At 38.6% G+C, this 26,364-nt stretch overlaps 1 protein-coding gene across 2 annotated transcripts in view; it reads left to right on the top strand.

Annotated features, from left to right (window-relative positions):
* Positions 1–26,364, top strand: part of PDCL2 (phosducin like 2) — a 37,681-nt gene that overhangs the window by 2,041 nt on the left and 9,276 nt on the right. For both annotated transcript variants that reach the window (XM_526622.6, XM_063809617.1), the window contains exons 2-4: positions 8,015–8,135; positions 9,340–9,430; positions 20,414–20,557. In XM_526622.6, the coding sequence (XP_526622.2) occupies positions 8,015–8,135; positions 9,340–9,430; positions 20,414–20,557 (356 nt within the window). The remainder of the gene's footprint in view (positions 1–8,014; positions 8,136–9,339; positions 9,431–20,413; positions 20,558–26,364) is intronic.

A 26,364-nucleotide genomic window follows, 5' to 3' on the forward strand; every position in this document is an offset into this window, starting at 1 on the left:
TGTTGGGCTCAAGATGGAAAAGGTACCACCTGAAATCCGCACAACAAACCTTACTCTTTTTTTTTTTTTTTTTTTGAGACAGAGCCTAGCTCTGTCATCCAGGCTGGAGTACAGTGGTGCGATCTCAGCTTACTGCAACCTCCACCTCCCGGGTTCAAGCAATTCTCCTGCCTCAGCCTCCTGAGTAGCTGGGATTACAGGAGTGCACCACCACGCCTGGCTAATTTTTGTATTTTTAGTAGAGACAGGGTTTCACCATGTTGGCCAGGCTGGTCTTGGAGTCCCGACCTCAAAAGATCTGCCTGCTTTGGCCTCTCAAAGCGCTGGGATTACAGGCATGAGTCACTGCGCCTGGCTGCCAAAGCTTCCTCTTAATGTACCCTGCTTTTCCTGGTCACCTCCCCATAACTTGCCTCCCACATACCCTTCTTCTTTTGTTTCAGCGAAACATGGTATTTAAGCCTGAATTTTAAGCAACCTCTTTGACATACACTCATTTTCCCTGGTATCTCCAATGTATCCATGACGTATACATACTCATAAACTCTTTTTCTCTTGTTAATCTGTCTTTTATTACAGGAGTCTGTCCCAGCTAAGAAGTCAGAATGATAGAAAATTATTTGAGGTGGAACCAAAGGGTTTGGTCCATCAAAGGATGGGAGATGAATAGGAGGGTGAACTGGAGGTAAACACATGTCTAGGAGAATTCAGGGAAGGATATCTTGGTGCTTATTGAAACAGAGGAGAAAATGAAAAGGAGTAAACCCTGTCGAAAAACATTTCGGCCTAAGACAGCTCTCATATGGATTTGTAACCTGAGTCGTATTGTTGGGTGGTCCAGCAACCTTAAACTGTGAATTCGTTATATATTGTAGTGCCCTCAAATACCTGGAAGAAAAAAAATATAAATCCTCTGTAGAGGAAGATGTCTTTAGTTTAGGCTTCAAGGAATTCCCATCAATAAGTTTTCGAGGACAGAAAGCAGAAATCAGTCAAAGGTAACCAAGCACACAAGGAAATAAGCCACCATGAGACCATGAACCAACAGAAACAGATTTACAGAGATTTTTAGATAACAGAATGATCAGAAATAGGTTATAAAACATCCGTACTGGCTGGGCGCGGTGGCTCACGCCTGTAATACCAGCACTTTGGGAGGCCGAGGTGGGCGGATCACGAGGTCAGGAGATCGAGACCATCCTGGCTAACACGGTGAAACCCCGTCTCTACTAAAAAAATACAAAAAATTAGCCAGGTTTGGTGGCAGGCGCCTGTGGTCCCAGCTACTTGGGAGGCTGAGGCAGGAGAATGGCATGAACCCAGGAGGCAGAGCTTGCAGTGAGCCCAGATCACGCCACTGTACTCCAGCCTGGGCAACAGAGCGAGACTCTCTAAAAAAAAAAAAAAGTACTTATAAATACTGAAAACTATAAAACAGACAAATAGAGTAGAATAGAAAGCCTTGAAATAAACCCACACATATTTTCAAAAAATTTTTAACAAGAGTGCCAAGACCATTAAATGGGCAACAGTTAATTTTTTTTCAATAAAGGGTGCTGGGTAAACTGGGTATCCACATGCAAAAGAATGAAGTTGGAACCTTATCTTAGACTTTGTGAATCTGAAATATCTGAAACAGGTTTCAGTTGACTTAGAAAGTTTATTTTGCCAAGGTTAAGGATGTACCCATGACACAGCCTTAAGAGGTCCTGATGACATGCGTCCAGTGTGGTTGGGGTACAGCTTGCATTTCAGGAGACATCATTCAATATGTGTAAGATGTACATTGATTTGGTCTAGTAAGGCAGGACAACTTGAAGAGGGGGCTTTAAGGTCAGAAGTAGATAAGAGAGTCCTTGATCCTTTTGAGTCCTTGATTAGCCTTCCACTGAATACACAATTTAGTCTGGCTCAGTGAGTCTGCACTTTTACATAAACAGTAGAGCAGAGGAAGCAATCAGATATGCATTTGTCTCAGGTGAGTCTGAGAGGGATGACTTTCAGTTCTGTCTGTCCTTTGTCCACAAGGAATTTCCTTTTGGGCAAATTGTGAGGGAGGTGTGTAGCTTGTGTCTTTGTAGCTATTTTATTTAGGAGTAAAATGGGAGGCAGGTTTGCCTGACATAGTTCCCAACTTGACTTTTCCCTTGGCTTAGTGATTTGGGGGTCCTGAGATTTATTTTTCTTTCACAACTGTATACAAAAATTAACTCAAACTGCATCAAAGTCCTATAGCTAAAGGTAGAAATCTCTTAAAAGGAAACATAAGATAGATTCATGACATTGAGTTTGACAATAATTTCTTGGTTATGACACCAAAAGCACAGGTAACAAAAGAAAAAAATAAATTGTACTTTACCAAATTTAAAACATTTTTTTGTGTCAGAGGATATTATCAAGAGAATGAAAAGACAAGTGTTGAGACACAGTGGCTGAAACCTGTAATCCCAGCACTTTGGGAGGCTGAGGCAGGTGGATCATTTGAGGTCAGGAGTTTGAGACCAACCTGGCCAACATGGTGAAACCCAATCTCTACTAAAAATACAAAAATTAGCTGGGTGTGGTGGTGGGCATCTGTAATCTTAGCTACTCAGGAGGCTGAAGCAGGAGAATTGTTTAAACCTAGGAAGCAGAATTCTCAGTGAGCCGAGATCGCTCCACTGCACTCCATCCTGAGCAATAGACTGAGACTTCATCTCAAAAAAAAAAAATTTTAAAAAAACAGAAAAAGAAAAAAGACAACCCACAGAATAGAAAATATTGGCCGATCATATATTTGATAAGAGGATAATATCCAGAAGATATAAAGACTTCCTAAAACTCAACAACAAAAAGACAAACAACCCAATATAAAAATGGGCAAAAGATTTTGCTATAGTTTGAGTGTGTCCGCTCCAAAATTCAGTTGTTTCCAATGTGATAGTATTAGGAGGTGGGGCCTTTAAGAGGTGATTAGGCCATGAAGTCTCCTTCCTTATAAATGGGATTAGATACCCTTATAAAAGGGCTTGCTAGAGAGAGTGTCCCTTTTTTTTTTTTTTTTTTTTTTTTTTTTTTTTACTATTCTGTCTTTTGCCACGTGAGGACACAGTGTTCCTCTCCTCTGGAAGACACAGTGTTCAAGGTACCATCTTGAAAGAAGAGATCAGACCCTCACTGGACAATGAACTTGACAGCGCCATAATCTTAGATTTCCCAGCCTCCAGAACAGTGAAAAATAAATTTCTGTTCTTTATAATTTACCCAGTCTAAGATATTTTGTTATAGAGTACAAACTGGACTAAGACAAACTTGAATAGTCGTTTCTTAAAAGAAGATCTCCAAATAGCCAATAAACACATGAAAAGATGCTTAACATCACTAATAATGAGGGAGATGCAGCTCAAAACCACAGTCTACTTCACACCCACTAGAATGTTTATGATAGAAAAGATGGGCAATAACAAAACTGTTGATAAGGATAATTTAGAACCCTTTTGCATTGCTGGTGGGAATGTAAAATTGCACAACTGCTGTGGAAAACTGGTAATTTCCTTCCAAATTAAACAGATATCATATGATTCAGTAATTCTCCTTCCAGGTATGTACCCAAAAGAATTGAAAGTAAGGACTTAAACAGATATTTGTATACCCATTTTTATAACAGCTTTATTCCTAATAATGAAAAGTGAAAACTACCCAAATGTCCATTGATGGATGAATAAACAAAATGTGGTATATAGGTACAATGGAATATTATTCAACCTTAAAAAAGAATGGAATTCTGCTACATGCTACAACATAGTCGAACCTTGAAAACATGCTAAGCGAAATAAGCCAGTCACAAAAGGACAACTATTGTATGGTTCCACCTGCATGAAGTACACAGAATAGTCAAATACATGGTAGAAAGTAGAACATAGAACAATGGTTTCCTGGAGTTTGGAAGAGGAGAGAATGAGGGGCTATTATTTAATGAGTACAGTTTTTCTATTACAGAAATGAATAACAGAGGAAATCTTAGAAAATTAACAAACATGTGGAAACTAAACAACATGCTACTGAACAACCAATGGGTCAAAGAAGAAATTAGAAGAGAAATTTTAAAATATATTGAGAAAAACAAAAATGGAACTACAACAAAACCTATGGAAGGCAGCAAAAGCAGATTTAAGAGGGAAATGCATAGCAATAAATGCCTAAAACAAAAAAGAACAAACTAAGCTTATAGTTATCAGAAGGAAATAAATAACAAAGAGCAGAAATAAATGAAATAAAGACTAGAAAAACAATAGAAAAAATCAAGAAAATCTTTGGTTTTTTGAAAATATAAAATCAACAAAACCTTAGCTATAATAAGAATAAAGAAGACTCAGATAAAATCAGAAACAAAAGAGGAGGCCTTACAGCTGATACCACAGAAATACAAAGCATTGTAAGACATTAATATGAACAGTTACATGCCAATGGATTGGATAACCTAGAAGAAATGGATAAATCCATAGACACATATAGCCTACCAACAGTGGATCAAGAAGAAATACAAAATCTAAACAGACCAATAACAAATAAGGAGATTGAATAAAAAATTAAAAGGCTCCCATCAAAGAAAAGTCCGGGACCTGATGCCTTCACCAGTAAATTTGACCAAAGATTTCAAGGAGAACTAATAACAATCCTTCTTAAACTCTTCCAAAAATAGAAAAGGAAGGAATACTTCTAAATCTTTTTGTGTGTGTATGTGTGTCTGTGTGTGTGTGTGTGACAGTATCTCACTTTGTCTCCCAGGCTGGAGTGCAATGGCGCAATCTCGGCTCACTGCAACCTCCGCCTCCCGGGTTCAAGTGATTCTCCTGCCTCAGTCTCCCGAGTAGCTGGGATTACGGTGCCTGCCACTGTGCCCAGCTAATTTTTGTATTTTTAGTAGAGACAGGGTTTCACCATGTTGGCCAGGCTGGTCTCGAACTCCTGACTTCAGGTGATCTACCCACCTCGGCCTGCTAAAGTCCTGGGATTATAGGCATGAGCCACTGCACCCAGCCCTAAATCTTTTTAATGAGATCAGCATTACCTTGACATCAAAGCCAGACCTGGACATTACAAGAAAAGAAAATTACAAGCCATTATCTCTGAGGAACACAGATGTAAAAATCCCCAACAAAATACTAGCAAACTGAAGTCAACAGCACGTTAAAAGAATAATGTACCACAATTAAGTGGGATTTATCTTGTGGATGCAAGGATGTTTCAGCATATGCAAATCTACAAATATGACACACCACATTAACAGAATTATGGACAAAAATCATATGATCATCTTGTTAGATGCAGAAAAAGCATTCAACCAAATTTAATATCCTTTCATGATAAAAACTTGCAACAAATTAGGTATAGAGGGAATGTACCTCAGCCTAATAAAGGCATATACAACAAGCCTACAGATGATATTATATTCAATGGTAAAGTTGAAAGCTTTTTTTCATAGACAAGGATGCCCATTCTCACTACTTCTATTCAATATAGTACCAGAGGTCTTTGCCAGAGCAAGTAAGCAAGAGAAATAAATAAAAGGCATCCAAACAGGTAAGGAAATAGTGAAATTGTTGCTGTTTGCTGATGATGTAATCTTGTATATATAAAACCCTAAAGTCCCCACCAAAAAAACTGTTAGAACTAATAAATGGATACAGCAAAGTTGCAGGATTCCAAAACAATATAAAAACTAGTAGCATTTCTGGCCAGGCATGGTGGCTCATACCTGTAATCCTAGCACTTTGAGAGGCCGAGATGGGTGAATCACTTGCAGCCAGGAATTCGAGACCAGCCTGGCCAACATGGTGAAACCTCATCTCTACTAAAAATACAAAAATTAGCCGGGCGAGGTGGTAGGCACCTGTAGTCCCAGCTACTCGGGAGGCTGAGGCAGGAGAATCGCTTGAACCCAGGAGGCAGAGGTTGCAGTGAGCTGAGTTTGCACCACTGCACTCCAGCCTGGGCGACAGAATGAGACTTCATCTCAAAAAACAAAACAAAACAAAACAACAACAGCAACAAAAAACTAGTAACATTTCTGTATACTAACAATGAACTATCAGAGAAAGAAATCAAGAAAATAATCCCATTTATAATATTTACAAAAAAGTAAATACTTAGGAATAAATTTAACCAAGGACATGAAAAATTCATAGACTGAAAATGATAAAATGTTGATGAAAGAAATTGAAGAAGACACAAATAAATAGGAAGATATTCCATGTTCATGGATTGGAAAATTATTGTTAAAGTGTTCATATTACCCAAAGCAATCTGTAGATTCCATATAGTCCTTATCAAGATTCCAATATGCCCTTTTATACAGAAGTAGAAAAAGCAATTCTAAAATCCATATGGCACTACAAAAAACTCTGAATAGCTAAGACAATCTTGAGCAAAAAGAAGAAAACCAGAGGCATCACATTACCTGACTTCAAACTATATTGTAAAGCCATTGTAATCCAAACAGCATGGTACTGGCATAAAATAGACATTGACCAATGGAGAACTCAAAAATGAACTTATGCATTTACAGTCAATTGATTTTTGACAAAGGGGACAAGAACACACAATGGGGAAAAGGGTGTTGGGAAACAGGATATCCACATATAGAAGAATTAAATTGGACCCTTATCCCACTCCATCTATAAAAATCAACTAAAAATGGATTAAAGACTTAAATGTAAGACCTGAAATTGGGAAAATATTATACAAGAAGAAAACACAGGGGAAAAACTACACACTATTGGTCCAAGCAGTGAATTTTTGGATTTAATCCCCCAAGCTCAGGCAACAAAAGCAAAAATAGACAAGATTACATCGAACTAAAAAGCTTCTGCACAGCAAAGGAAACAGTTAACAAAGTGAAGAGACAATCTATATATTGGGAAAAACTATTTACAAGCAATACACTTGACATGGCATTACTACTTAAAATATATACAGAACTCAAATAACAGTAGTAAGAAAACAACCCAATTTTAAAATTAGCAAAGATGATCCCAGCAGTTTGGAAGGCTGAGGAGGGAGGATCACTTGAGGCCAGGAGTTCAAGACCAGCTGGAGCAACATGGGGAAACCCTGTAAAAATACAAACATTAGCTGGGCCTGGTGGAGCAAGCCTGTAGTCTCAGCTACTCAGGAGGCTGAGGCATGAGAATTACTTGAACCCAGGAGGTGGAGGTTGCAGTGAGCCAAGATTGTGCCACTGCATTCCAGCTTGGGTGATAGAGCAAGAATCTCTCTGTCTCAAAAAAAATAAAATAAAATAAAAGGGAATACTATGCAGCCATAAAAAAGGATGAGTTCATGTCCTCTGTAGGGACATGGATGAAGCTGGAAACCATCATTCTCAGCAAACTGTCACAGGGACAAAAAACCAAACACCACATGTTCTCACTCATAGGTGGGAATTGAACAATGAGAACACTTGGACACGGGAAGGGGAACATCACACACCGGGGCCTGTCATGGGGTTGGGGGAGGGGGGAGGGATAGCATTAGGAGATATACCTAATGTAAATGACGAGTTAATGGGTGCAGCACACAAACATGGCACATGTATGCATATGTAACAAACCTGCACATTGTGCACATGTACCCTAGAACTTAAAGTATAATAAAAAAAAGAAAAAAGGAAGTTCATCTGATGGTCTTGAATGCTTATATAGAAAAAGAAACCAAACTGTATTTGTGTATGATGTGAATTGGTTTTGCCCAATACAGTCTTCAGCAAATTTTCCATGACTTAGGAGATACTTCCTTAATATTCTATATATGTATTCTAAATTGATATTTTATTAAAATTTTGAGTGGAGCATATAATCCCATTAGTGCTGGGAAGCAGGAAAAAGTAGGTCACTTTGCTTTATTCTTCAAAACCAATTAACTGTAGAGTTCATGAACAATTGAATACTTGGAAGTGCTACATCTTAATGAATTTTCCAAATACATATTAAAGTGTACAACCATGTTAATTTTCTTTTCTTTTCTTTTTGTGTAGGATCCCAATGAAGATACAGAATGGAATGACATTTTAAGAGATTTCGGCATTCTTCCTCCTAAAGAAGAGTCAAAAGATGAAATTGAAGAAATGGTTTTACGTTTACAGAAAGAAGCAATGGGTATGGTCGTAGATTTGGTGGGCTGGATGATGGGAATAATACAGTTAAGTTAGTACTAAGGTATTTCATGAACATAGTGGGAGAGAGGATATTAGAAATCATTTAGTATAGGCTGGGCATGGTGGCTCACACCTGTAATCCCAGCACTTTGGGAGGCTGAGGCCAGCGGATCACGAGGTCAGGAGATCGAGACCATCCTGGCTAACACGGTGAAACCCCATCTCTACTAAAAATACAAAAACAAAATTAGCCAGGTGTGGTGGTGGGTGCCTGTAGTCCCAGCTACTCAGGAGGCTGAGGCAGTAGAATGGCATGAACCTAGGAGATGGAGCTTGCAGTGAGCTGAGATCGTGCCACTGCACTCCTGCACTGCTCTGGGCAACAGAGCAAGACTCCATCTCAAAAAACAAAACAAATAAACATTTAATATAACCCCCCTCAACTACTTTCAGTATTTGGATATGACACCTAAAATGACTAATTTCACATGTTGAAAATCACATGCTAATAACAGAGCTGAAATATCCTGGTGTGTAACCAAGTGAGCTTTCTTCTCCCACCATGTCCCTCTGCCTTATTACCATCTATTTTGATCATTCTTTATAGTATGTATTATTTATCAAGATTTCTAGGTACTTGAGGGAAATCTAAATTTATGAAATCTAATTGATTTTCATACCTAGTTTTAAATGTAGCCTGTCAGTTCTATGAACTTTGAGGGAGTAATACTTTAATATTACACTTTCTATAATATTTATAGCTTTTTTTGGTGGCTGGCTGCTTTATGTTTGTTTAAAGATACTCTTTTTTGTTTGTTTTTTTGAGACCAAGTCTAACTTTGTTGCCCAGGGTGGAATGCAGTGGTGCGATCTCAGCTCACTGCAAACTCAGTCATTCGGGTTCAAGTGATTCTCCTGCCTCAGCCTCCCGAGTAGCTAGGATTACAGGTGCCTGCCACCACACCTGACTAATTTTTGTATTTTTAGTAGAGATAGGGTTTCACCATGTTGGCCAGGTTGGTCTTGAACTCCTGACCTAAAGTGATCCACCCACCTCGACCTATCAAAGTACTGGGATTCCATCGCACCCGGCTGTTTAAAGATACTGTTGATCTCCTTTGTATAAGACGGTTTTTTCTAGACATTGACTGTATAGTAAAAAAATTTTTAAACAATTTGATAATCTATAATTTATGTTGTTTTAGTGAAACCATTTGAAAAGATGACTCTTGCACAGCTAAAGGAAGCTGAAGATGAATTTGATGAAGAAGATATGCAGGCTATTGAAACATATAGGTACAGTGATTCATTTGGGTTAATTATAAATTTTTGAATGAAGTATAATAAGAATAAAACTAAAGAGATTTGTCTTGTCACATAGATTTTACAAAGAACAAAACTAATTTTTAAGTAACATTTTGAAACTCCCTTTATATAAGGTGGAATTTTATTACATCATTACATCATTTTTTCTTAATATTTTGCCTTTGATTTAATAGAAAATTATCCAATCATGTACAATATAACTTCATCAAGCTACATACAATTAAAGTGGAAAATAGCAATAAGAGGCCAATAAAAAGATGGCCATGATTTTCCTTCTAGCATGATGTCTGTCAAAGGTGACTATCATTTCATGAATAATTAATTACTATTCTTAAATTATTTTAGAAACTGGAACAGGTTCATAAATTTCCCAACTTACTTCACAACTAAAATAAGTTGGGAAATGTATGAACCTGTTCTAATTTCTAAAATACTTTTTACAAGACCAGTATTTATCCTGATACTAAAACCAGACAAAGACATCACTAAAACAGAGTACTACAAATATCCCTCATGACTGTAAACACAAAATCTTTAAGGAAATATTGGCAAATTAAGTCCAGCAATTTAAGGAAATAATAAATCTTGATCAAGTAGTATTGGTTGCAGGAATGCAAGGTCATTTTAACAATAAAAAAACAGTGGACCAGGCACAGTGGCTCATGCTTGTAATCCAAGCACTTTGGGAGGCCGAGGCAGACGGATCACCTGAGGTCGGGAGTTTGAGACCAGCCTGACCAACATGCAGAAACTCCGTCTCTACTAAAAATACAAAATTAGCCAGGCATGGTGGTGCTTGCCTGTAATCCCAGCTACTCTGGAGGCTGAGACAGGAGAATCGCTTGAACCCGGTGGGGCAGAGGTTGTGGTGAGCCAAGATTGTGCCATTGCACTCCAGCCTGGGCAACAAGAGCGAAACTCCACCTCGAAAAAAAAAACAAACAAAAAACCAGTGAATTGGGGCTGGGCACAGTGGCTCATGCCTGTAATCTCAGACTTTGGGAGGCTATGGTGGGAGGATTGCTTGAGGCTAGGAGTTACAGACCAGCCTGGTCAACATAGTAACACCCTGTCTCTACAAAACAAAAATAAAAACCAAAAGCCACCAGTGAATGGAGTTACAACAGCCATACTCCAGGAGCAATGAGCACATATAGCACTCAGATCTTTCTGAGGCAGGGTGCGGTGACCCACACCTGTAATTCCAGCACTTTGGGAGGCCAAGGCGGGTGGATCACCTGAGGTCAGGAGTTTGAAACCAGCCTGGCCAACATGATGAAACCCGTGTCTTTAAATTAGCCAGGCGTTGTAGCACATGCCTGTAATCCCAGCTACTTGAGAAGCTGAGGCAGGAGAATCGCTGAACCTGGGAGGTGGAGGTTGCAGTGAGCCGAGATCGTGCCATTGCACTCCAGCCTGGGCAACAAGAGTGAAACTCCATCTCAAACAAACAAACAAAAAACAAATAAATACTATTCTCTAATAACAGCAATTAGTGCTCCTTAGCGAACTGCTTGATCCCATGGTGTGTGTTAGGAAAGTATAATATGAATATGAAGCATCTTATGTTGCCAGTAGGTAAGGAAGTACTTAAAAAAAAAAAAAGTCCCAGGAGTCAAATGGACAGATCTTCCAAGGGCCAAAGTTAGAACAACTTGAACAACAAAATCAATAATTATATGATAGGATTGTAAAGCAAATAATGAAATAAATTTATAAAAGTCCATAGTGATATAAATAAATAACTTAATACATGAACAAATTTGGAAGAAGTAATCTCTCTCCCTTACAGAAGAGTTTTAATTAATAAGTGTAAATGAAATTAGAGAAATAGAAAAATCACCATCAGAACAGTGGTAATTTCCTATGGGTAAGATCCAGTGATGGATGCTAAAATGATTGGTTGAAAGTTTAAACACAAACAGGATATTGCATAATTTCAAAGAATTCTTCCCCAAATATTTAGTAATTATAAAGGAGGAAATAGTAAGTTTATAGGCAGATACTATCTTAGGCAAATGATCAAGGTTAATATCACCAGTAAAATATGCTGGGAGGTGATCAAGTAACCCCTGGTATGTTGTACTGAGAAGGACATATCACCTCTGTGGTATCATTTTCAGTAATGCATAACTTTAATTATAAGAAAACTTCAAATAAACCCTAATTGAAGAACTCGTTAAAAAAAAAACAAAAAAACCCACTGATGACACATCAGGGAAAATAGCAGAATAGGAAGCTCCAAAAATACATCTCTACCTAATCAAAGATTGTACTAGCAGGAACTGTCTGAAGTGACTGTTTTAGTACTCTGGAGAATATTGAATGCTTGTAGTTTCCAAGTGAAAACTTGGCTGGTAAATGGCAGTATCAGTTGATTTCAGCCCTCAGTTCAGTAGCAGCTGTTCATGCTCAACCCCTAGCTCCATGACAGGCAGCTGACAACCTGTATTTCTGACACAGCTTGCTGGAGCCAGGGTGGACAATAAGGACCTTTTCCTCCAAATATTGGGGTTCTGTGTTCTTATTACAGATTGCTCCTTCTGAACATGGATGTACAGGGACAGAGGTTCACTGCCATTGTGTGAACTCCCACTGGCTCAGGCAGCTATCAGATAATTTAAAAGAGCTATAACCTTTTTTAAAGATTCAAAACAAACTGTGCTTTTGGGAAAATATAGAAAGCCAGTGCATTTACTCCGGGGAAGATGCAGGCTCAAAAAATACCTGAGAAGACCTTAAAGCTTATACCTCAGAATGATCGCCAGCACAAAGACAGCCTACAGCAATTAAAACAAAAACAAAAACAAAACCCCAGCAAAGGAGGAGAACTTATTTCCAAAGTTACCACATTATAGGATTCAAATATCTAGTTTTCAACAAAATTCACAAGGCATACACAAACAAGAAAGTATAGTCCATTCAAAGGAACAAAATATACTGACAGAAAATGTACTTGAGGAAGCCCAGAAGTCAGACTTACTAGACAAAGACTTTAAGACAACTATCTTATGGATGCTTAAAGAGCTAAAAAGATAGGAATATAATGTATGATCAAAAAGAGAATAGCAATAAAGAAATAGAAGTTATAAACAGGAATAAAAGATATTCTGGAACTGTGATAATAAGAAATATATATCTGATCTTCGTCCCCAGTTCCTGACACAAACATACTTGGAATTTGCTGGGTGATAAAAGTACCTTTGGTATGCTTATGAGATGATCCTTGGTGGAGGGGATCCTAGTAGCTTTAGGATGAGGGCTGGTTGCCAGAGGAACCAACCATGTGATTAGAAGGTTAGAACTTTTAACACTATTCCCTGCTCTCTGGAGAGGGGCTAGAGATTGAGTTAATCACCAGTGGCCAATGATTTAGTCAATCATGCCTATCTAATGAAACCTCCATAAAAACTGCTAAATGATGGTGCTGTGGTCTGAATGTTTGTGTCCCCCCCAAATTCATATGTTGAAACCTAATCCCCTCCCAAGGTGATGGCATTAAGAGGTGGAGCCTTAGGGAGGTAATTAGGTCATGAGGGCTACCCCTTTATTAACGGGATTAATGCTCTTATAAAAGAGGCCTGAGAAGGCCAGGCACAGTGGCCCATGCCTGTAATCCCAGCACTTTGGGAGACCAAGGCAGGCAGATCACCTGAGTCAGGAGTTTGAACCAGCCTGGCCAACATGGTGAAACCCTGTTTCTACTAAAATACAAAAATTAGTTGGGTGTAGTGGCCTGTACCTGTAATCCCACCTACTCGGGAGGCTGAGGCAGGAGAATTGCTTGAATCTGGGAGGCGGAGGTTGCAGTGAGCCGAGATTGTGCCACTGCACTCCAGCCTGGGTGACAGAGCAAGACTCCGTCTCAAAAAAAAAAAAGGACTGAGAAATCTGGAACATGCTTTTTTTAAAATTTGTTTTGCCAGTCTTTGCCTTTAGTTGGAGATTAATCACATTAATTTAAAATTCACTTACATTTAAAGTAAGTACTGTTAAGAAAGGAGTTGCTTCTGCTACTTAGGTGTTTTCTGTATTTCTTACATAATTTTTGTTTTTTAAGTCTTCCATTACTGCTTTCTTTTCACAGTTAGCTGATTTTTCTAGTGTACCATTTTTATTTCCTTCTTCTTTCATTTTCTGTGTATCTTTTAGTTTTTTCATAGTGATTATCTTAAGGATAAAAATTAACGTCTTACAGTGGCCTACTTTGAATAATACCAACTTAGAGTCAATAGCATGTAAACACATCTCCATCCTTCTCCTTCTTTGTTAGTGTCACAGACTACATTGTTATATATTGTGCATCCATTAACATAGATTATTATTATTGCTTTATGTATTTACCTTTTATATCATACAGGAAAAAAAGAGAAGTTAGAAACCAACTCTAGGCCAGGCATGATGGCTTACGCCTGTAATCCCAGTGCTTTGGGAGGCAGAGTTGGGCAAATTGCCTGAGTTCAGGAGTTTGAGACCAGCCTGGCCAACAATGGTGAAACCCCGTCTCTAATAAAAATACAAAAAATTTAGCTGGGCATGGTGGCACACCCCTGTAATCCCAGCTACTCAGGAGGCTAGGTGTGAGAATTGCTTGAACCTGGGAGGCAGAGGTTGCAGTAAGCTAAGATCGCGCCACGGCACTCCAGCCTAGGCAACAAAGCAAGACTGTCTCAAAAAGAAAAAAAAAAGAAACCAATTCCAATAATGGCTTTTACATTTTCCTAGGTAAAAGCCAAATGGTAATACTGGCTATTTTATTTCCCTATGTAGTTAACTTCACCATGTTCCTCGTTTCTTCATGTGGCTTTGGATACTATATGGTGCTCTTTCGTTTCAGCCTGAAGGACTCCTTTCACATATTTTTTAGGCAGGTCTAGGTCCCTTGGTGTTTTTTTGTTTTTATTTTTATTTTTTAAATCTAGGAATGCATTAATTTGCCCTCATTCTTGAAGCATAGTTTTGCCAAATATCGAATTCTTGCTTTTGACAGTTGTTTTCTCTCAGCATTTAAAAAATATCAACTCACTGCCTTTTTGGCTTCCAAAATTTCTGCTGAGAAACTGGCTGATAGTCTTATTGAAGATCCCTTGTATGTGATGACTTGCTTCTCTCTGCTTTCAAGATTCTCATTGTCTCTTCTTGACTTTCAGTAGTTTATGATGTATCCCCATGTGGGTGTCTTTGAGTTTATCATACTTTTATCATACTTGGAGTTTGTTGGACACTTGAGTTTATAGATTCATGTATTTCATCAAATTTGGGAAGTTTTCAGCCATTATTTCTTAAAATATTCTTTATGCTTCTTTTCTGTCTCTTTTCTGTTGAGATTCACACAACATGTGTGTTGGTCTGCTTTATATCATCCCACAGACCCTTTAGGCCCTGTTTATTTTTTTTCATTCTTTTTTTTTTCTCAGATTTGATCATTGCAGTTGTCCTATTTTCAAGGTTGCTGATTCTTCTGCTTCCTCAAATCTGCTTTTGGAACTCTCCAATGTATTTTTTTAATTTTAGTTACTGTACTTTTTAGTTCCTCTGGTGTGTTTTACTCATACCACTTCTGACATGAAATGTTGGGGCAGGGTCCCCCACAACCAATTCTGCAACTTTCTGGACACCAACTGGGTGTTCTACAATTCATTTCAATTCTGACACTAACTATTGGAGTTAGGGAAGACCCCACATTGGGAGACTACTTCAAACACACTAAGGTGGTTATAATAAATAAGTTGGTGAGGATTGGAACCCTTTGAATTGCCACTGGGAATGTAAATGGTACAGCCACTTTGAAAAACAGTCTGGTGGATCCTCAAAAGGTTAAATATAAAGTTAGCATATGACCCAGCAATTCCACTTCTAGGTATATACCCAAGAAAATTCAAAACATGTATAGGAATGGCCATAGCAACATTATTCACAATAACCTCAAAATGGAAACAATCTAAATGTCATCAGTCTATACAGTGGAATACTATTCAGCCATAATTCAAATGAAATGAAGTACCAATATGTTCTACAACATGGATGAAAACATGCTAGGGGAAAGAAACCGGTACAAAAAGTCATAGAGACAGAACACAATTATTGGTTACCAGGGCCTAGGATAGGGGATAGGGAGTAACTACAAATAGATATGGGTTTATTGTGGAGTGATGAAAATGTTTTTGAATTAGGTAGTGGTGATGGTTGCACAATTCTTTGATGCTTATCCTATAGTTCTCCTGAGTAGCTCTCCTCCAGGCAATGACTATGAACCTGGGCTGTTTCATTAGGGGCTACATAATCTCAGAAACCTTTACTTCCAGTTGTGTGAATCAGAAAGTGTGAAAGGTCACGTGGGACATTTTAGGGGTGAGTCATTGAAATGTATATATCACTTTCACTCATGTGGCATGGGTTGTAATCTAGTCTCATGACCCTAATCCAACTGCAAGGCAAGCTGGCAAATGTAGTCTTTCAGGTAAATGTAGCTTCCCCAGAAGAGAAAGCTACAATGATGATCACCCTACCTGTCTCTACCACAGAGATTAAAGAGCGATACCATAAATAGAAATTCTTTTATTTGTGTATTCCACATCAAAATCACAAATTTAGTTGCCACCAAATTATGGCATTATTTTCATTTCTGTACCTGAATGTTTAAAAATATTACTTGTTCTTAAGAAATTCTGTACTTATCTTGCTAGTGCTGATTTAAAGCAAATTCCTCATTTAAATTAAAAACAAAACAGCAAGAAAATATTTTTTAAAAACTAGTGATAAATGGGAGGCTGAGGCAGGAGAATCGCTTGAACCTGGGAGGCAGAGGTTGCAGTGAGCCGAGACCATGCCACTGCACTCCAGCCTGGTGACAGAGCGAGACTCTGTCTCAAAAAAAAAAAAAAACAAACAAAAAACAAACAAAAACTAGTGATAAGCTAAAGTAATGCAACTTTTTTTTTACTTGATAAAAATTTTAACAAACATTAAAAGTTACTATTATGAGAAAAAGAAGAATTGTTCACTATCATGTCTGTTTTTTTTTGTGGGGGGGAGGAGGACAGAGTCTTGCTCTGTTGACCCAGCTGGAGTGCAGTGGCCCAGTCTCAGGTCACTGCAGCCTCTGTCTCCTGGGCTCAAGTGATTATCCTACCTCATCTCCGGAGTAGCTGGGACTACAGGCACATGCTACCACGCCCGGCTAATTTTTGTATTTTTTGGTAGAGACAGCATTTCACCACGTTGGCCAGGCTGGTCTTGAACTCCTGACCTCAAGTGATCTGCCCGCCTTGGCCTCCCAAAGTGCTGGGATTACAGGCTTAAGCCATGACGCCAGGCCTCATCTCTGTTATTAAACACCATACAATAGGTCCTAGCCAGTGCCTTAGGACAAGATTTCTTTTAAAAAAAGATTTCTTTTAAAAAAAGATGTAATATTCAAAAAAGGAGAGACAAATGTTATTGTGTAGATAATTAGCTGTAAAATAACAAGGGAGTCAGCTCAGAAGCTCTTCTAGCTAAAAAGATGAAAAAAATTTATACACAGCAATAAACAAATCTGCAGTATATTGTTTGTGGCATATAATACTAAATTGGCCTTTTTGACATATATTCCCCTTTCTCTTGGTGTATTCCAGTACCATGGAAGCTAAAAAACTAAAAGGATATTTCTCAGACTTTATTGCAATAAAGGTAAAGAATATGATTTAGACATTTCACCGGGGATGTGAATTCAGAATTAAGTGCGGAAAGAAGTAGAAACACACGGCCGGGCGCGGTGGCTCATGCCTGTAATCCCAGCACTTTGGGAGGCCGAGGTGGGCAGATCACAAGGTCAGGAGATCGAGACCATCCTGGCTAACACGGTGAAACCCTGTCTCTACTAAAAATAGAAAAATTAGCCTGTTGTGATGGCGGGCGCCTGTGGTCCCAGCTACCTGGGAGGCTGAGGCAGGAGAATGGCGTGAACCCGGGAGGCGGAGCTTGCAGTGAGCCGAGATCACCCACTGCACTCCAGCCTGGGCGACAGAGACAGACTCCATCCCAAACAAAAAAAAAAAAGAAGAAGAAACACACAAAGCATCCATTTAGTTGGTACTAATCTAGAATTTGCATCATGGTTTTGGAGCCATTATTCTTTTTTTGTTTTATAATTTCAACTTTTATTGTAGATTCAGGGGATGCACATGCAGGCTTGTTACACTGGTATATTGCATGATGCTGAGGTTTGGGATATGATTGATCCCCTCATCCAGGTGTGGAGCATAGTATCCAATGGAGCCATTATTTTGGCAACAGTTTCTCATCCTCAGATTGTTACTAAGGAGATAGGTTTCTAGAGACAAAAGTTGTTACACTGGCTTTCTGATTCTCAGAATAGTTTGATAGTAAAGCCAACAATGGTGTGGTAGTTCCAGATTCCGTAGTTTCTGGATTGTGGTAGAGGAAGCCTTGGCATACCAGTTTTGCATGTTGTTCTGGGAGTCATTCCTGGTATCCCAGTCTAGAGCCTGCTCCTTCTTTTTATTGGGTTGATAAAGCATTTAATTCCCCCATATTAAGCTCTTTTCTGCTTAAAATAGCTAGTGGGCCTTCTGTTTATGCAACTGAATCCAAACTGATAGGCTTGTTAGGTGAAAAATGCAGGCCATTGAACACTGTTTGAACTTCTAATGGCAAAACCAGCCCATGTATTTACTGTTCTCCCCTGCCCAATTCCACTGAAATAACAGAGAAAAATGAGAAGGAGGAAGAAGTGGAAGAGGGGAGGAGGAAGGGAAGTTGTTGATAGTTGCACCATTAGAGCATGGTGTCATCATTGGAACAAGAATATTTTGAAATTTCTGAATGATATTAAGCCAGTAAGATCAAATTGTGGGAAGTTAGATACTCGGTGCAAACAAAGTAGGGCTCCCATAAGAACTGTGGAGTAACTCTAGGTTCCAAATATCTGGGCCAGTGGAGGAAAAATTGAAGGACTTCAATTTGAAAACTATGAGAGGTCCCCAGCCTTGGGTTACTATCCTTGGCATTCTCCTCTAGGTTTGATTTTGCTTGGATTACTGGTTATGTAAAGTAAGAGATTTTACTTGAAATGTTTCTAGCATGGGAAATAAGGTCAAAATTTTTTTTGTTTTTTTTTGTTTTTTGAGATGGAGTCTCACTCTGTCGCCCAGGCTGGAGTGCAGTGGCGCGATCTCGGTGCACTGCAAGCTCTGCCTCCTGGGTTCACGCCATTCTCCTGCCTCAGCCTCCCGAGTAGCTGGGACCACAGGCGCCCGCCACCATGCCCGGCTAATTTTTTGTATTTTTAGTAGAGACGGGGTTTCACCATGCTAGCCAGGATGGTCTCGATCTCCTGCCCTCGTGATCTGCCCGCCTCGGCCTCCCAAAGTGCTGGGATTACAGGCGTGAGCCACTGCGCCCAGCTAAAAATGTTTTAAAATATACCCAGGGTTTTGTTTTTATTCAAGTGTATCAGGATATGGTTGCTATTGAAAGGATAGTTGGTTACTCACAGTTTCCAAGGGAGGGTTGCATGCCACATCATGCCACACAGGGGCCATGCAGTGAAGCACCTGAATTGATCAGAAGTCAGAAGGAGCAAGGGGAAAGCATGGGCATAAGGCTTTCATTATGGTTTCTGTGGGAAACGCATGGCAAGGCAGGGTAAGCAGAGTTAGGATTGGCTAGTTTCAATAATTTTGGTGGGCTCTGGGCTGTAGAGGCTATCTCTAGTTGTTTGGTACCTGGCCCTGGAATGATTAGGGCAGGGGATCATGGCTCAGTCTGATAAATGAAGTGATTGAGGGTATGGGCCCTAGATTGGTTTGCGTTTGAACAGTGTTTGCTATTTCATGGAGTTCACTAGCCCTGGGAGGGGCAGACTCTACAGAATCAGCAATGTGTCAGATGCCAGAGCATCAAGAATACATAAAATAAGAAAATATGGTTAATACACAGAGAAAGAAAGGGAGTAAATACTTCCAGCAAACTTAGAGGTATAGAATCATTAAATGTTAATAAACTTGCAGACAGTCAGAAACCATTTAGATTTGCTTCATGAATCCAGGCGTTCAACAGCGAAATTGTCAAATTATGTAAATGTTGAGAGAGTTGGTTTTTAAAACAGTTTCAAGGTTCTCTACGGATAGATAAATAGGTAGCAACATTTATTGAATGCTCACAGTGTGTCAGGCACCCTGCTAAGAAATTTACATGTATTATTTCATTTTTTTCCCAGTAATCCCTTGTGAGTAGCTATTAGTATTATTCCCATGTACAGTTAGGGAAACTGAAGTGTAGAGAGATTAAACAACTTGCCCAAGTTTATGCTATTAACAAGTACTGGAACTGGCATTTAAACCCAGTGTAGTCTGAGCTTAGAATCCAAGCTCATAATCACTCTCCTCTACTACCTCTCTATCTATAATAAATCTATATTTATAACAAGTAATTACAAATATCCACAAAGTCTTCGAAGTGAAGATCATCTTAGCATGATTGTTACTAACATTTAAATGGGGATAATAATAGTACTGGCTTTGTAACATTTTTACAAGGATTAAGTTCATTAATGTTATGTATTTAAAATAGTGCCTGGTAACATAGCAAGCACTTGGTAAATGTTGGATATCATTATTCTCCTTAATGAAGTATTCAACTTGTACATGAGAATTTGTTGGCACAACATCTAGATAAACTCTCTATAGCTATGATTTAAACCTAGTCTTAAATACAAACAAATTTAAAAGTCAATAGCAAACTTCTTACACTTTCCAATAACCATGATAACACAAGTTTGCATATAAAAAGAGAAATTGGTTTTATAAGATCATTCATGGTTATCCCATCATTTAAAGTGTTTGATATGGATAGGCATTATATTCATTGCCCTAAATTGTTATTACATATGAGAATGACCTTAAGAATATGACAGTATTCTTATGTAATTTAATTTCATGTTTTAATTAGAAAGAAGCGGTTACAGGAATGGAAAGCTCTTAAGAAAAAACAAAAATTTGGAGAATTAAGAGAAATTTCTGGAAATCAATATGTGAATGAAGTCACAAATGCAGAAGAAGATGTGTGGGTTATAACTCATCTATACAGATCAAGGTAATTACCATAATATTTCAAAATGTTAATATACTACTATTTTAAAAGACATATTTTTGGTTTTAAGGTTTTACAAAGTATATAACAGTACTCAAGAAAAAGCAACTATATATTGCACACATATACATCCATAGAGTTTTTGATAGTCATTGGCTTCAGGGATTAAATTAGGTATTTTAAGATCTTTTCATTTCTAATTTCAGGAACTTGTCACACTTTTTAGAAAAATAAGCACTCTTTGGTAGTTTTGTTAAAAACTTTTTATTATAGAATATCTCAAAAACAGAGAAGTAGAAGGAATGAGAAAATGAACACTCTAAATATCGACCATACAGATTCAACAAGTAACCTTCTGCCATATTTATATAATTGTTTCTGTGTGTGTGTATATTTGCATTTGTAGAAAGTGAACTGAAAGTAAACTGAACATAGCATGATGATTTATTCCTGTGTACTTCAGCATGCACCTTCAAAACATAAAGGTGTTGGAAAGAAAAAAAAATTATATTTCCTCTACCCATTTTAGGTTTATTGGCTGGGGCCCTGCAAGTTGGACTGACAAAAGACAGGTTAACAAGAGAAAAACAAACAGAAGTCTATTAACAAGTGCATTACACATACACATAGGAGAGCTCAGTGATAAGTAACTCAAAGGGGTGGTTAGAACTTGGGCTTATATAGATTCTTAACAAAAGAACAGCAAATTTGTAGAGAATTGATAAGACAACAGAAAGGGTCTTTGAGCTTCTAGGAGTGACAAACTGTGGGATGGTAAATACATGGGTGAAACTATGTATTCAACTTGTTGAATCTATATGGTCGATATTTAGAGTGTTTAATTTAATCAAAATTAAAGGTTGTTTTAGCAAGGTTTGTTATATAGATTCCTCTGGTGCCTCACTGGAATGATAAGAATCTAGAGCTTTATCCAGTGATTAAGAGTGTCCTGCCCTTCCTGGTAGAGACAGGAGTGAGGATGTTACTGGGTGGAGAATATTTTTCTTGTGTCTGTTTCTTTTCAGTTGTCTTTAGCTCAAAATAATCCTTATGCCAGAGTGGCTTATTTTGGTGTGGTATACTATGAATCCCTTCAAGAATGTTCTTCTACATAACCACAATACCATTTTCTCACCTAACAAAATTAATAGTAATTCCTAATACCATCTAATACATCGTCCTTACTCAGATTTTCCCGACTGACTTAAAAATATCTTTTATGAATACATATGTTTTGGACAAGGAGTCAATCAAGAATTATGCAGCACATTTAGATATATCAGCTCTCTGAAGTGTCTTCTAATAGAACAATTTCCCTGCACCCCTGCACTCCCCCATTCCTCCAAGGCAGTTAATTTAAAAATACCTGGTTGTACTAAGTATAACCCACTGTCCCTAGGCCTCACCAGTCTTGCCTAGTAAATGGGGAAAGTAGACTTTTGAATGTTTCTCTCGTTCAGTCCTTCTAGCTTTAGGTCCCTACCCCTCTGCCTCAGGGCTATAAACCATTCTAGGAACAGAGGCCATGACAGCAACCTTCACTGTCCTTATCTCAATCTCTGAATAATAAATGTTTTTATCTTTAGGTCCTCAGGGAAATTATATACAGAGCAATTTATGCAAATTATAGCCCTGTATATAACCCTGTATAGCCTATATGGCTATACTTTGCAGTTCCTGAGTCAAATTTTGACAGGACAACATGCCCCATAAAAGAAAATGCCCCATAAAAGTTATTTTATTATAACTAAAACTCTTGGTAGATTAATTTTTAAGTAGTTTTAAAGTCCTTAAAAGAATGTGTTGACCTAAAAGGAAGAGGCTGAGGCACAAAATATAATTTAAAGAGTTTACTTGAGCCATAGTGAGGATAGCTGCCCAGAAGACTAAACCCAAGTACCTTTGGATATGATCTCCCTTTAGCCTTTGTTATGAGCAGGTTTGTGAAGACATAAAAGGAGGACAGGGAGTGGACTGATACAAAGTTGTTTGTCAGGAATTCTCTTTGGCTTAAGGAAATAACATTGATTAGTGACTGGCAATATATTGTTAAGCTATAAAAGTTACAGTGTCTGAAGTATTATTGGGTTGATTTATAGCTACTTGCAAGCAATAGCAAGCAGTTTCAAGAGATGAATACATAGGTCAAGGAGGGAGTAGGTTGTGATTCTTTCTTTTTATTTTTGATACAGGGTCTCACTGTGTTTCCCAAGCTGGAGTACAGTGACAATTGTAGCTCAATGCAGCTTTGAATGCTTGGGCTCAAGCAATGATCCTCCTGTCTCAGTCCTCCAAGTAGCTTGGACTACAGGTCTGCACCACCACATCTGGCCAGGTTTTAAAATTTTTTTGTAGAAATGGGGTATTGCTATGTCGCCCAGACCGGTCTCGAACTCCTGGCTTCAAGTGATCCTCCTGCCTCAGCCTCCCAGAGTATTGAGATTACAGGCGTGAACCACTGTGCCTGGCCTGCTGTCTCATTTTAATGACTCCGTGGGGGTAAACATTTAAAACGACTTGCATTCTTCAGAGAAAAGTTATTTCCTGAAATCACACTTCCATATTACCTATACTATTTATTTGGTTAACCAGTTTGTAAATGCTGCTTGTAGATCTCACAAATAAGGATGAGAAACACGGACATTTATAAAACAAGGATCTGTTTGTGGTAAATATTATATACTGAAGTGGTTTACTGAATGTTTTTTCTGATCCTGTGTGGTTAGCAGAGTAGATATGGCTTCTAAGTAAAATTATCTAGCTTAATGGTTACTTCCAGATAAATTACTAGTTTTTAGAAATAATTTTTTAAAAATTCATAAAGAGGTTGAATGTGATTTAGTCTGCTTCAAATTGTTGTATACTTTGATAGACTCAAAAAGAAGGATGTGGTTTCATAATACTTTAAGTATTTGTGACCTTCTCAGAAGGTTTTTCTGGGCCACTCTAAAGTAGTTACATATTAGTTTTCTGGACATTAAGAAAATACATTCCTGGGGCTGGGTGCGGTGGCTCATTGCCTGTAATCCCAGCACTTTGGGAGGCCGAGGCAGGCGGATCACTTGAGGTCAGGAGTTCAAGACCAGCCTGGCCAGCATGGTGAAACCCCATCTCTACTAAAAATACAAAAAAAAAATTAGCCAGGCTTGGTGGCGCATGCCTGTAGTCCCAGCAATGTGGGAGGCTAAAGCAGGGGAATGACTTGAACCCAGGAGGCGGAGGTTGCAGTGAGCCAAGATCATTGCACTCCAGCCTGGGTGACAGAGCAAGACTCCAAATAAAAAAAAAAAAAAAAAGAAAAAGAAAAAGGAAAATACATTCCTGTGTTGGTATAAAACATATATTTTGAAAATTAATCTGTAATAATCTAAATTTATAAAATATAACAGAAAATAATTGTGTTACAAATATTCTTTAGAAAACTTTAGTTTTTAACAGTGGATTTACTGGCCAGGCTCGGTGGCTCATGCCTGTAATCCCAGCATTTTGGGAGGCCAAGGCGGGTGGATCACCTGAGGTCGGAAGTTTGAGACCAGCCTGGCCAACATGGCAAAACCCTGTCTCTACTAAAAGTACAAAAAAATTAGCCGGGCATGGTGGTGTGTCCCTATAATCCCAGTTACTTGAGAGGCTGAGGCAGGAGAATCGCTTGAACCTGGGAGGCAGCTCTGCAGTGAGCTGAGATCACATCACTGTACTCTAGCCTGGGCAACAGAGCAGGACTCCATCTCAAAAAAAAAAAAAAAAAAAAAAAAAAACAGAAAAATGGATTTCCTTACAGCTTTTTAATATTGTAAAGTTGAAGGACAGCTGTTAATTTATGTTTTTGTAACCACACAATGGGTTCATTTTGCCTGCTGCCCACATAGAGTCAATTTATCAAGACAGGGGAATTGCAATAAAGAGTTTAATTCATGCAGAGCCAGTTGAACAGGAAACTAGAGTTTTATTATTACTCAAATCAGCCTCCCCCAAAATTTGGAGGCTGAGGTTTTTCAAGGACCACAGAATGGGTACTGCTGATTGGTTGGGAATGCAATCATAGGGATGTAGAAAATGATCCTTGATATGGTTTGGCTGTGTCCTCACTAACTCTCATCTCGAACTGTATTTCCCATAACCCCCATTTGTCGTGGGAGGGACATGGCGGGAGGTAATTTAATCATGGGAGCAGTTACCCTCATGCTGTTCTTGTGATAATGAGTGAGTTCTCATGAGATCTGACGGTTTTATAAGGGGCTTTTCCCCTTTTGCTCAGCACTTCTCATTGCTGCCACATGTGAAGAAGAATGTGTTTGCTTCCCCTTCTGCCATGATTGTAAGTTTCTTGAGGCCTCCCCAGCCATACTGAACTGTGAGTCAGTTAAACCTCTTTCCTTTATAATTACCCAGCCTTGGGTATGTCTTTATTAGCAGCATGAGAACGGACTAACACAGTCCTCATGTGTGCTAAGTCTGCTTCTGTATGGGGCCACAGGACTGCTTGGTGGGTCCAGGTAGAGGCATCAGTCATCAGAAATGCAAAAACCTTAAAAGATATATAAAAAAGACCAATCTTAGGTTCCACAATAGTGTTGTTACCTGCAGGAGTAATTGAGGAAGTTGCAAATCTTGTGACTTCCAGAATAATGGCTGGTAATTGTTTAAGTGTGTATCATAGCAGAGTTCAGGCTCCTCTCATCCTCCTAACCTAGTCTTCCCTTAGCTTTACAAAGGTGGTTTTAGTTTTGGGGAAAAGCTATTATCATTTAAACTGTAAACTGAAATTCTCCCAGAGTTAGCTTGGCCAAGTCCAGGAATGATTCGGGGCAGTTTGGAGGTTAAAGGGAAGATGGGAGTTGGTTAGATCAAATCTCTTTCACTGTCATAATTCTCTCACTGTTAAAATTTTTACAAAGGTGGTTTCATTTTTAGCTACTTTCTATCAATTTTATAAAAGGGTGGTGTTTGTTTTTTGATTAGGCTCCTAAATTCTATAATTTCAATGGCTCTTTGCCATTAAATTGATAGGATTAGACCCACTTTTTATCGGAATGAAGGCTTAGCCTCCTTAAGGTGCCTTAGAGGGATCTAACTCAACCTGGGCCAGTAAGCCCAATGATTTAGCTTTAAGTCAGTCTTGTTTCTGGTTTTATTTAATCTTACCCTATACCCCAATTCTATTTAATCTATGCCTGTACCCCAATTCTAATTTGGGGCTTTTATATTATTCTTATACCCAAGTGTATATTTTGAAGCTTGAATACCATAAATAGTCTGTTAACTTGTTTTGTGATGTTAGAGGTCTGCCTCATATTTTACAGCTCTTCTGGGGTTAAAATTCTGGCCCTAAGCCCCAACACCAAATTTGTTCCCCTACTACTTGCTGTCAGAACTGTCTTCGGGCAACCCTTTCTCCCTGCATCACAATCTGTTATGCAATATTCTTTTAATTCTATACTTTTCACTGCCACCACCAATACCTACCTGCCTTCTGCCATTCACACTACTGACCCACCCCACAAATATCTGTTGTACCACTGACTGAGCTTTCATTCTGACAAAATTTCTAATGAAAATTATAAAATTTCTCTGAATTAGATATTAGTGGACTCATTTCACCTTGAAGGAAATCAAAACATTTTACCCTAAGATATACTTTCTTGACATATTTTGAGATGGGTGTTCAGAGAGCGAGCAAAACTGAAGTAACCCTGTAAAGCTGTCTTTTGTGGAGGGGATTTGCAACTGTAGAGAAAATCTGCATTCATGCAGTCAGGCCTTCTCTGAGGGCCTTCCCTTGTCTGATTTAGGACCAAAGTTAACTGAGA

This window comes from Pan troglodytes, chromosome 3 (assembly GCF_028858775.2).
Source record: "Pan troglodytes isolate AG18354 chromosome 3, NHGRI_mPanTro3-v2.0_pri, whole genome shotgun sequence".
Lineage (NCBI taxonomy): Eukaryota > Metazoa > Chordata > Mammalia > Primates > Hominidae > Pan > Pan troglodytes.